Below are 12,352 nucleotides of genomic sequence, written 5' to 3' on the forward strand. Positions count from 1 at the left end.
TTGTTCATGTGCTCTCTTCCGATGGCTTAATAGCATGGGCGACCTAAAGTTAAAATTTAGAAAAAAAGTTACTTTTATTGTGATTGATCATAATTTAATAGTTAATTTTTTCTTTTGTATAACAGTTCTTTGTAATATTTTATAAGATAAAAATAAATATATATAAACTATTGTACGTTACGTAACAACACAAATGTTTAAATCTATCTTATTGATTATAGCTAATTTTTTTTTTTAATATAATCAATTGTCACACGATTTATCAAAATTATTCTAAAAGTGTTTAAAAATAAAATTAAGACTTCACTTTATTGAATATGTCAATTAAAGGATTATTGTTTTTCTTATATAATATTTTGTTATAATTAAATTATAAAAATCAACATTATAGTGATTGTTATCTTTAGAAGACATTCAAAATTAAGATATTTAAATTTAATTATTTGATAATCTATTTAGTTTGAGCTTTAATTAAATATCTTAAAAAATTGAAGACAATCTTATAAAGTTAATATTAAAACATGATTGGTTTAAATTGAAGCGAACTAGAGAAATTAAGAAATAAAAAATAGCGACGGCCTTTTTATATTCTACTTAGGGTTTCTTCCTTTGTGCTATTGCGTGCTTTTCACAATTAATATTAACATTTTACATCGCCTTTCATCAGATCAGGTTGTCTCTCTCTTTTATGTATGTAGGTATGTATCTCCTTCATCTTTTCTCTGCTCAGTTCTTTAGGTTCTTCGTTTAGTCGGTCGAATTTATTTCCTTTTTGTGCATCTTCGGTATGTTTTCGTATTTGAGCGAACTGAATTTGGGGATTTTTGGTTCTTTGGAGGCCCTTATTTTTGGGGGCCTAAAGCCACTGCTTTAGTGGCTTTAGGGTTGAGCCGCCCTTGCTCTCTTCTGGAAAATAAGTTATTTAACTTTGTTGAAATGGATGTTCGCGTGATTAGTGTAATGTAAACTTGATATCTGGAATGCTGATTTTATGAATGCAAAAGGAAAGGTTTGTTTTTGGATCATGTTAAGTTTGGTGCCCTTGTTGAAGTCTTTGGACCTTTTGGTACATACCCACAATGTTTTAAATGCAAGGTTAGGAATCATATCAGGGTTCTCCCTGGTGTGAAGCAGGCTTTCAATGCTCCAGGATATCCATGGGGCTAAAGTCTTACGGAACCAATGCCCCAGTAATTCGTGGTTCTAATAAGCTGGTCTTTTTCCCATTAACAGAGTAGCACAACATCGTTTCTTGGTTATCTTATTCTTTCAGTGGTGATGGGCATATTGCCTTGAACTACATGATGTTCTTGTCTATCATTGTTAACTCGGCTTTAACAACCAATCCATATGAGTCATGATAGATAAAACGTTCCCTGCCTTTTAAACACCAAGTACTTGGTATCTCTAAGTTCATGTGCCCGCTGTTTCTTCCTTCCTTATTTTACTAAGGGCATCTATAGTAAGTGAAGTTAACCCATCTCACGAGGTCAAGCACAACATCAGTCACTATTAATGACATGACCCAAAACGATCATGAGTGGCACCCTCATTTAACCTTTTAGGTGGGCGAACCAACAAATGCAAACCCCAACTTATATTAGTTATTCAATATAATTAATTTCATCATTCTTTATAATCACTTTCCACTTCATTAACAATATTTTGTCAAATCTTCTTTATCCAAGGCATCACTTTAATAGAGCACGGAAAAAATAATAAATTTATAGTGCCTCTGAAGCATACACCCTATATTCTTGGACCATTATTCCTAGGAAATTGTTATCTACCATTTGCCTTAATCATCAAACAATCATTTTCTTGTCTAAGTTTTTCAATCAGAAAACCAACCCTCACACTAAAATAGAAATTGACAAATTCCTTCCACCAAAATATATTTAAATAAGCCCCCGGGGCCTAGCTCAAGTGGAAAAGGATGGAGGATTTGTGGCTTAGGTTACAGGTTCAAGTAGTGTTGTGAAAGGCGATCGCCTTGGCGCTAATGGCGAGAGGCGAGGCGACCCTTCATCGCCTTTTCGCTTTGTGGTGAGGCGATCTTCAAAAGACGACGTCATGGCGACAATGACGAGAAAGGCGAGAGGCGAGAAAGGTGTGAAAAGCGTCGCCTTTTGTATTTTCTTAAAAAAAGCCTATCAATTTAGGGTTTTAAAAGTTAAAAGTTAATTTTAGGGTTTTCATCCAAATTTGTACAGTTGCACTCTTAGACTTAGAGCAACTCCAACCAGTATATTCGACTAGATTTCTCCGGCGACCAACCAGACTATTCCGGCGACTCCAAAGTCTAACCAATATGTATTTCTTCTTTTCTTCTTCAGATTTCTTCTTCCTATGTTTCTTTTTCCTTCTTCTTCATACTTCAGAGTTACTTCTACATTTGTTTGTTTTTTTCCTCGTTGTTTTGACTTTTGTTCTGTTTTTTCTCATTCAAGTTCTAGACTTCTAGTAACTACTATCTATTTTCAGTTTTCGAAGTGAAATATTTGCTAATATGTTATTGATATTGAGATTTTGATTATTTATATATGCAATTAAATATTTTAATTTTTTGGTATTAATTGGTGCCATACTTCAAAAAGGCAAGGGGTGAGGTAGACCCTTGTGGCATATTGCCGTCGAAAACACTGGGTTCAAGCCCCACACCATGCAAAGCGAATCTTGGTATTTAAGTGGAGCAGGGTAGAGGGGCGGGCCCATTATCCACCGAGCTTAGAAGGCTATGGTTGGTCCAAAGGGCGAGCCATAGACGGATTTTTCGGTATAAAATAAAAATAAAAATATATATATATATATATAAATAATAAATTGTCAATTATCCCACAATCAAAATTCCTAAACTTAGAATGTTAAACTTCTGTATGGCTTACCTGGAGCGGCATCTCTATCCGTCGCCGTCGAAGAGCTTTCCTCCGGATTCTCTTTGCTCTCTTAAAAAAATAATTATAACTAAAAGTGACAAACCCCACTATTTTATTTTTAAAAATATGGGATAAATGGCATAGGGTATTAAATAAGTTATAAATTTAGCCCACCAATTAAATTAATTATCTAAAATTACTTGTAAACTAAATAACCGTAGTTACCGAATAGTCCAAAATACCCATTTAGAATCTACCGGAAGAGTCTTTATGGAATAATAACATCTAGTACTCAAAACGACCTAACGGGTCATTAAAATTAACTACTACCAAGGCAGCAACATTGTCATTCGTGTCCCTTTTCATGTTAAATCAACCTGCAGTTAATGACTATAACCAACGTTCACCTAGGTTATAATTATTTTGAAGTGGCTGAATTGTGATCTTTGTGTTACTGGAAATGTCTCTGTTTTTATCTAGTTATTCTTTGTCTTTTCTTTTTTCTCCCTCAACTCACTTTGATCTCATTCTATCTCTTTGCCATGTCAAGTTATTTGGTGTGTGAAATCCCTTAAAAAGTTTTGAAGGGATTTAACATTATGAAACAAAGTACAAGGTAGTAACCTTTACATAGTGCAGTTTAGGACTTTAGGTTGTTGAAGTTAATTATGTCTTAACGAATTGCATGAGACTGGAGGTTTTCTCGACTGGGAGTTTGGTTCTATTTTTTTCTCGATGAAGATATATTTTCTCTTTTATAGTTGAAAACGTGTTTTCTACTATTATTCTTCCTTTCCCCTTCCTCTTTCCTGTTCAATTTTACCCTAGAGGATAGTTTGATGCTGTTCTTATGGTTTATGAATTGATTGAACAGGTTAAGCAATATGGCTGAATTGACTGCAGAAGCGCAGCTTGTTCAAAGTTGAGTTCTTTTATTTAATGTACTTGTCCTCTCCCTCTTATCAATTCTATCAATTGTTTTCTAACAGGGGCGTGACCTTTGACATTTCATCTTTAGAATTTCTTCATTTTCTCGAGCTTCAGTTCATGTCTGTTTCCTCTGCTTGTATTCCATTTAACCTCTTGATGCTAAACTTGTTTTGAAGTGTTGAAGTCACATATTAGGCCTAAGTCTAGCTCTTTCATTCTGTACTGCTGACATCTGGAGAAAAATTCTTGCTTCTTCATGATTCAGATAATTTAGAGAATGTCGATGGGTTCCAAATGATGCCCAAACAAGATACTGCATGCCTTCCTAACATGCAGACGCAGCCCGAAGAAATTGGTAGGAGACATCAATGCCCATGTCATTCATGATATTGTCATCCAATTATCTTCATTATTGTTTTTACAAGAGACCAGGGTCACGAGAACAGTGTTTTCACCTGAATGCTTCTGTTTCCAGAAAGGAAAGCTCGGGTGGATGCTGTTTGGGAGCAAATGAACAAAGGAGTGTCTACGAGGACCCTGTACTCCATAATAAACAAGCCTACTTCAGCATCAAATAAAATATCCTCAAAAAATTCGTCAAAACCATCATCTTCTGTGAGTATAAGACCTCTACTTTACAAACTGTATGAGATATATCCACGTTGTTACTCAGATTTGTGGTGTAACAATCTTAACAGAGTTGGATGACAGTACTGGGTTTGTCTCAAAAGAAGACATCAGAGCCTGGAAGAAGCACACCAGAGAAGTGCCTTAGGACTACTCAAAAGGACACTAGTGAGGAGTCAAAGAAGCTTGCTGCTGCTGCTCTCTTTGCAGTAAAGGAAGCTGCCACAGCTGCTGCCTCTGCAGGCCGGGGTAAAGTGGTAAGTCTACTAGCTTTTCAATTTTTGTAGCTGAAGGATTATTTCCAGATTTGGTGATGATACTCATTAGAACTCTTTTGGCGTATATACCTTTTTTTAAATCTTTTTTCAATGAGTGAAAAATGCTTGACACTGTTATCTTTAAGTAACTAATCTCGAACAAAACACACACAAAAAAAAATAAAAAAATAGAAGGAAACAAAGTAGTTGCTGTCACTTTAGTGGTCTTGCTATTGTTTAACCTGTATGTTTGATAGTTATCATTACGAAAGAGGTTGAAAATTTTGCGGGAATGGTTACAAGCAATTGTCCGTCTGAACCACTTGATGGAAACTTCTAGATTCACTCAAGATGTGCATATGCTTCTCAGATTTGTTGTTGCCCCGTTTCCCTTTGCACATTCTTGACACCTATTCCAATTTGACAGATTACTGAAGTACGAGATTTTGCTGGTGAAGATGTTGAAATAAAGAAATATGTTGATGCCAACTCTGCAGAAGCATCTGATAAATGCAAAGGCCCAGCAGCACCTGCTTCTGCTGTTGATATTATCCTTGAACAGATAAAAAAGAAGCAGAAACTGAGTGTACTTGATAAGACAAAGAAAGACTGGGAGGGATTCAAGGGAGAAAATAGAGGGATGGAGGAAGAGCTGGATGCTTACAAGAAGAGTTCCAATCAGTATCTAGACAGGGTTGGTTTCTTAGAGCGTGCTGATTACCGAGAATTTGAGCGGGAGAGAGATGCTCGTCTTGCAATGCATGCAAAGAGGAAACCAGAAAGCATGAGAGAAGACTACTGAGAACATACTTCCAGGAGATACTGGCACTTGGTCCTATAAAAGAAGTTGTGGCATCAGTGGCTTTTGGAGGCCGATTCCTGTCTTAGATTATAAGTTTGTCCTATCACTAGCAAATATTGCAGGGGTTTAAAAGGAGGTGTGTGTGTGTGTGTGTGTGTGTTTATGGGCCTACATGTTCATGAAAGTGATACCCAGTGACTACCTGAGACTCATGCTTGGAAACCTGTTCTTGTAATTTAATCTATTCCCTTTTCCCAAAATTTCATTCCATAACATTCTTTTACCCAACCCATTCCACTAGTTCACTGGAAAAAATATTAGGGAGGTTAGACTAAAGATCTGTCTCCCGATGTCAGTTCCATTTTATTTTGACAGTAACGAATAAGTCTGCATTTCTTTGAGTCCAAGGACAGCTAAAGTGGATTAATCTTTGTAATCAAATCCATAAGCAACCGTTATCTGAAGAATTCATCTTCTAATCAAAGCATTCTCTGAAGAATTATCTCTAAATCCAATGTTTCCCTTTAAACTGTCAGAAGTACCAAGAAAACATCACCATGTTTCTGAGGATGATGCAGACACTATTTTGAGTTTTTAATTCATGTTTATAGATTAACTACAGAGATATGAACATATAGATTACTAAATTAGCACAAGGTTAATCAAATTTCATCATCTGAACCATTTTACGGGTTACTGAACACGACATATGATCTTGAGAGAAGAAGAATTGAAATAAAAATTCAACATTATTCGGATATAAGAAGGGAAGTGAATAAAATTTGTTTGTATAAATTTACAATGAATGCAAACCAATGAGAATCCAATCTTAAAACTAGCATACAACCTCCAATCTGGTTGCCAAATTCCTTAATCGTCCTCTTGTTTCATAATGGTCCTCTTTTGAACCTGACATTGATGTTATTCACAATTTATGATCCTAGCCTATGTTACTCGTATTATCCAAAATTTTTGTACCACAAGCACCTGCTGATGACAGTCCAAGGAGCTATGTTTTCTGAAAGAAACTTAGCGGTGTTTCACAATGGAAGCACTGAACTTCGACTACGATTATGTCTTGAGAAAAATGATTTACCACCATAAGAAAATGATCTCTTCATCAAAACAGGTTCTTCTTTATGCAGAGTTGAACTTGAATTTTCACCAACAGCTTCTTCTCCTCCACTCATTCTTGACAACACAAACATATTATCAAGCCCTCTATTTGAACTCATTGAAGAATCCACTGAAACTGATCTTCTCATTGATTGTACTTCCCCATCTCCACAGCCCCTCTCAACCTGCAAAAACTCTTCTTGATTAACCCCATTCTCGCCAATAATTACCTCATTGTTACTATTCACTTCTCTCTGTTCATCATTTTCCAGTATCCTCTCTTCATTGGTACTCAAATTAGCACCTAAGTCAAGCTCGACTGGAACCACTGTAGGTGCATTCAAACTGTTTGATAAAATGTCACAACGACACAAGGGACAATTTGTGTGTGATCTTAACCATGTATCTATACAATATATGTGAAAGGCATGTTTACAGTTTGGGAGTAATCTAAGAGACTCATCATCTTGAAATTCATTCAAGCAAACAGAGCAATTTGTTCCTTCAACCATACCATCTCCTGTTTTGTACTTGAAAATAGTAATCTTATCAATAACAGATGGCTGAAGACCTATAGTGTTGATGTACCAAATGGGATGATCAATATCAGGAGCTCGATTCTCGTCGAAAAAATCTTCATCAGAGCCTGCTTGTGTTGGTGGGGTTCTTCTCCTGTTCCAATTCAAGCAGTTCTTGACAATGATCAAATAGTAGCTGACAAGAAGGAACAAGCTAGCAAACAAGGCAACGGAGATGATAACATAAGGTGATATGTTCTGATGATGTTTGCTATTCAATTGAGGCTGCAGCGATGGCGGCGGCGGCGGTGGAGGTATGTAATAATCTAAGTCTACATATGGATAACAAGCATAAGGACATGTTGAATCACAAACATAGATACAATCTGCAGATTGGTTTGTTATTTGAAATAGCTTTCTTGTGTTCATCATGGCCATTTGAATATTTGATAGATAAAAATTGTGTCTTGATGGGGTTTCTTGACTTTAGAAAAACAATAATGGAGTTAAGGTGATTAGGTGATTAGTCATTGAGATTCTTGTCAATAAGGTGGAGGATAATAAGACTGTTATTTTCCAAAGTTTGAATAAAGACTTTTAGAGGGCTATCATTTTCAATTCAATTGAATATGTGAGGTTGATAGCTTCCTTGGAATATTTAAAATATTTCCATGAATAATTAAGAAACATTGATGTGAAGCAAAATTAGAGTGAATTAATTAATAAGCTTTAATTACTTGTCAAACAAAATGATTGATACAGTGATAAATTACACGAGATTATTTGACCTTGGACCTAATTAGTCTTAGTATAAAGAATTTAGTAATCACATACACCGCCATAGTGTACTCTGCTCAATTTATATCCTAGGTTGTGTGACGTTATTGCCAGTCATCATCAACAACCCCAACAAAGAGGATTGGTCCTCTCATACCAGTGAATTGGGTCGCATACATTGGAGAAAGAGAGTACTGGCTCGCCGCTGTGGATGTAGGTGTTCCCATGAAACGAACCGGTGCCACATTCCGCTAAGATACTGGCTGGAGTTGGTCTCACCGTAGTGACGAGAGTTCCAGCTCGATGAATCGCCAATTCCCTCTGTATGTCCAAGCGCCATCCACTTGTGAATACAACAATCTGCCCTCCGTAATCAAGTAAGAGTTTAAATATTCACTAAGCTTCCTTTCAATTATCCCTATAATAAAGAAGACATAGTGCTTGTTGATGGCCACGATTCCAATATGACCCTTCAGTGTAATCACATAAGTGGGGTCTAGAGACTCTTTCCGATCAACCCTCGACTGAACAAACAATGAAAAAGAGGCAGCAAAAACAACAAGAAAATAAGATATCGAGGCTAAAGAATGACAAATAGTAGTAGAAATCTAAAGATAAAGGAAAAACAAGAAGAAGAATGCATACTCTAAGGGGTTGTTTGGTATGGGGATGGGATAGACAAAGTTATCCCACCATATATATGGGATACCTTATCCCATCATTATAATACAAATGGTGGGATAAATAATTCCGGAACTAATTTATACCCCTAACTAAACTCAAATTAATCTAATCCTGCATTTTTTTGTTTCAAGATTATATATTATCCCTTATCTTTCGTTCCAAAGACACATAAGGATGGGAAAGAAATACGCCCGGCTTCCTACTAACTTTTTATCCTAATCTTCAACCTCCGCACCTTCCTATGGTATACATTACTTTTAACTTTAACAGCGTAAAATCTTTGGTGAGGTGAGATTTGTGAATCATCGTCAAATTTTGTACTTAAACGGGCTAAAATGAGACGAGTAAGTGTAATTTCCAGTAAATGAAGACAGCTCCACTGCTTTGGTTAAGGCATATAAGTATGTTTAAGTTAACCGACTAGTTAATTGTTTTTTTTTATTCAATTGGACTGGTATATTGATTAAGGAGTTATGCATGGTAGTATTTTTATTTTTCTTTCGTTAATATTTTTTTCATCAGATTAAACAATTATGCAGTGGTAAGTCAAGTTTTGAGTGTTACATATGAAACACAATTTTGGCGTCTAAGGTGATAAATCAACATCAAGATGGTACCATAATTAGAAAAGCAATTTTTGATTTTTTGCCAAACGAATAATAATTACATTTCATATTACATTTTGGGTAGTGGGTATCTGTCAACTTCCTAAGCGTGGAATAAATAATGGTTGTTGAATCTCAATCACTATAATCAATTTCTCTCTCTCTACTTTTCCTTCTTATTTTGTTTAATTTGAGCTTTTCTGTTTTTGTTAAAGCCAATATTCTTGAGACACAAAGGACGATATACTTATATTATTGGTAGTTTCTCGCTTAGATTTTTTTGAAAATGGGAACTGAAATTTGGATTACTTCAAAATTTACTAGCATTGAATAAGTAAATTATCAAATTTAGGCAAGTAAAAACTAATTTAAGTCGATGAGTTGGGTCAATTTGGGATAAGTAAAGATAGAGTTGGGGAGTGTGGGGTGAAATGAACAGTTAAGCCGATTTTGGAACCTCTCTTTCAGGCATAGCCGAAATTTATAAATTTTTGTAACAAGTTTAGATGCTTCGATCAAAATTACAAAAATATTTATATGAAGTTATAAATGTTATCTGAAGTTTGATATTTTACTTGTGCAAGTAGACTTTAGAGTTTTTTGTTTGAAACTTCAGACATACACGACTAAACTTAAGATATGAAGAAGGTGTTGTGACGGAAGGATGCAAATTCGAAAACAGAGAAAATAAATAACACCAAATTTAACGCGGGAAAAATCCTTCAAATCGAAGGTAACAACCACGGGATCTTCGAAATCCGAATTTCTCCACTATAACAATAAGAGAGTTACAAATATTCTCCTAAATGGCTATACAATAATTGCCAAGTAAGGAGAATCAATAGCTATACCAACAAAAGTAATAGGAAGAAAATCACCCAAAACAGAGCTACTGTTCGGGACCTAAACTGAGATGTTGATGACTTCTAAATTCGATCTCCACCGTTCAAATCAAACACTAAGATGTTAGGAACACTCAATAAAAATTTCAGGCCGATCCAACGGTTAATGAATCGGAAAACGCAATTTGAACGTTTCTGGTCTGAGAGACAAAACTGCTGCGGAAAACACCCTTTTCTTCTCTTTTCTATCTTGTTGAAAGCTCTCTCAAAAACCTCTCTTATGTGCCTAATGTCTCTCAAAGACATTACCAATGAGCAATTACATAATTCTCTTAAATAATCCTATTTATAGAGTGATACTTTTTCCTAAGCCAAAACCAACTCCAAATAGGATTATAATTCCAATTCTTTTCCAAATAGAATTGAGAACCAAATTAGGAGAATTATTCCAATTTTTTTACAAATAGGATTAGGCCTTTGGCTGGCTGGAACATGGGCCATATCCCAACAGAAGGCTTTTGGAAAATCAAGTCTACAATCAACTGGCTCGGTAAGGATGACCCTTAACACTGAATTATTTTACATTTCTACACGCAATAAAATGAGAAGGAATAGAATTTATCTCTGTAAGATGAAATGGGGAACTAGATGCATGACCAATTCTTGTAACTTTCTAAAACAAAATTCTTTCTTTCTTTTCTGAAACAATACACAAAATTCTTAACATATAAACATTCAAACCTTTACTCAAAGCAGTACGTGTGACTTTTTTAAAATATGTTTTTGTTTTCCTTTCTAGTGTAGGGAGTACCATTTGACTTGATCATATGATCATTATGATAGAGTCAAAATAATACTTGCAAATTTTCTAAAATATATGTTCCTTCTATAATTTCATGTCTGCTCATGTGCTTGCTTTTCATTATTTTGTTTGCTACAAAACTGCACCAGTAACTAGTGACTCAATTTATATACTTAATCAGTATATAATCTATATATCTCAGCTATGTATAAGCAGTAAATCTGACTGGCTATCTGTGTAAAGATCCCTTTTACATAGAGATTAATATAGTCAGTAGCTGAGTTGTAAAACTATGCTCCATCCTGCTATGTGTTTAACTTCAGTCTTTTTTTGCAATAAGTTGTGAACTTGTTAAGAGATTTTGTTGCTAGTGTTTGCAATGGGAGGAATATTTGGATAATCAGCATGGATACAACAATAACCCAGTGAAATCCCACAACGTGGGATCTAGAGAGGATAAAGTGTACGCAGACCTTACTCCTACCAAGGTAGGACGGCTGTTTCCGAGAGATCGTCGGCTCAAAAGAAGCATAAAAAGAGGTCAGATAAGGTTAAGAAGTTCAAAGCGATATAAGAAATCAAATAACGAATAATGCAAATAACGAAAGCAACACAAATAAAATAGATTAATTAAAGTACAGAAAAATTAGAGAGATAATAATCAACATGGATATGAACTATTTAATCGTGTAGCCTTTGTGTGTTGACCCATGTGACCCCAAGTCAACAATATACAGGAAATTACAGCTAATGAACATGAAAATGGGCGGCCTCAAATTTCTGACCTCGTTTATCTCATGGGCAAATTTGACCTCGTTTATCTAATGGGCAAATTTTCAAGATCAAAAATTAAAATTTATGGAACTTGTAATTTTGCCTTTCAGTCATTTACAATATGACAAGTTTTGTAAACAACCAACGATATATGGATTATATTGTTAAAAAATTACACCACCAGTGAAGCACAAGTAGACAGCTTGCTCGATTTCAAAGGTTTTCAAACCTCTGATTGTTACTAGCTATTGAATCCAAATTGTGTACTATTTTTTCTCTTATGTTGTTACTCTAAAATTATGGATAAGTTGTTTCATTTGTTTTGGATTGAACGAAATATATTATGCATTTTATAAAGAACGAAATATATCATATACACTTATTTTTAGCGAAAATGTTCCATAAACTATAGGGGAAATTTAAGAAATGACAAACATATTAAGCTTAATAACTCCCTATGGGTATAGTTTCTCTAATTACTCTCCATAACTATATTTATGTTTGCTATGGTCATTAACGTTTATATATCTTGCTGCGTTACACAAATTAGACTTTTAAAGAGATTTGTATATTCGTTATGTATTCACTTCCAGATTTGTATAATAGTAAATTTCATTAAGCTATATCCAATTCGTGTAATTAATTGAAACTATACTCTTATCGCATAATTATAGTAGTAATGTTTGTTAATCAGCGTAATTTTCCCCATATACGACCACATTCCAACAATTAAGAAAATGCA

General features: G+C 34.9%; 2 protein-coding genes across 3 annotated transcripts; one reads left to right on the forward strand and one right to left on the reverse strand.

Annotated features, from left to right (window-relative positions):
• The first annotated feature begins 597 nt into the window (after positions 1 to 597).
• On the forward strand, positions 598 to 6,002 carry LOC129902109 (uncharacterized). 2 transcript variants are annotated; one of them, XM_055977152.1, is made up of 6 exons: positions 598 to 698; positions 3,751 to 3,797; positions 4,072 to 4,161; positions 4,282 to 4,421; positions 4,505 to 4,690; positions 5,118 to 6,002. In XM_055977152.1, the coding sequence occupies exons 2-6, from the start codon at positions 3,761 to 3,763 to the stop codon at positions 5,490 to 5,492; spliced, it is 828 nt and encodes a 275-aa protein (XP_055833127.1). In that variant the 5' UTR covers positions 598 to 698; positions 3,751 to 3,760; the 3' UTR covers positions 5,493 to 6,002. The 2 variants fall into 2 exon arrangements, with proteins under 2 accessions (XP_055833127.1, XP_055833128.1); XM_055977153.1 differs by having other exon boundaries at positions 618 to 698; positions 3,751 to 3,817.
• Positions 6,003 to 6,265: 263 nt separating this feature from the next.
• On the reverse strand, positions 6,266 to 8,985 carry LOC129902108 (E3 ubiquitin-protein ligase RING1-like). Its single transcript, XM_055977151.1, has one exon. It carries the CDS (start codon positions 7,562 to 7,564, stop codon positions 6,533 to 6,535), a length of 1,032 nt encoding a protein of 343 aa, XP_055833126.1. The 5' UTR covers positions 7,565 to 8,985; the 3' UTR covers positions 6,266 to 6,532.
• Between the last annotated feature and the right edge of the window lie 3,367 nt (positions 8,986 to 12,352).

This window comes from Solanum dulcamara, chromosome 9, assembly GCF_947179165.1.
Source record: "Solanum dulcamara chromosome 9, daSolDulc1.2, whole genome shotgun sequence".
Taxonomy (NCBI): domain Eukaryota; kingdom Viridiplantae; phylum Streptophyta; class Magnoliopsida; order Solanales; family Solanaceae; genus Solanum; species Solanum dulcamara.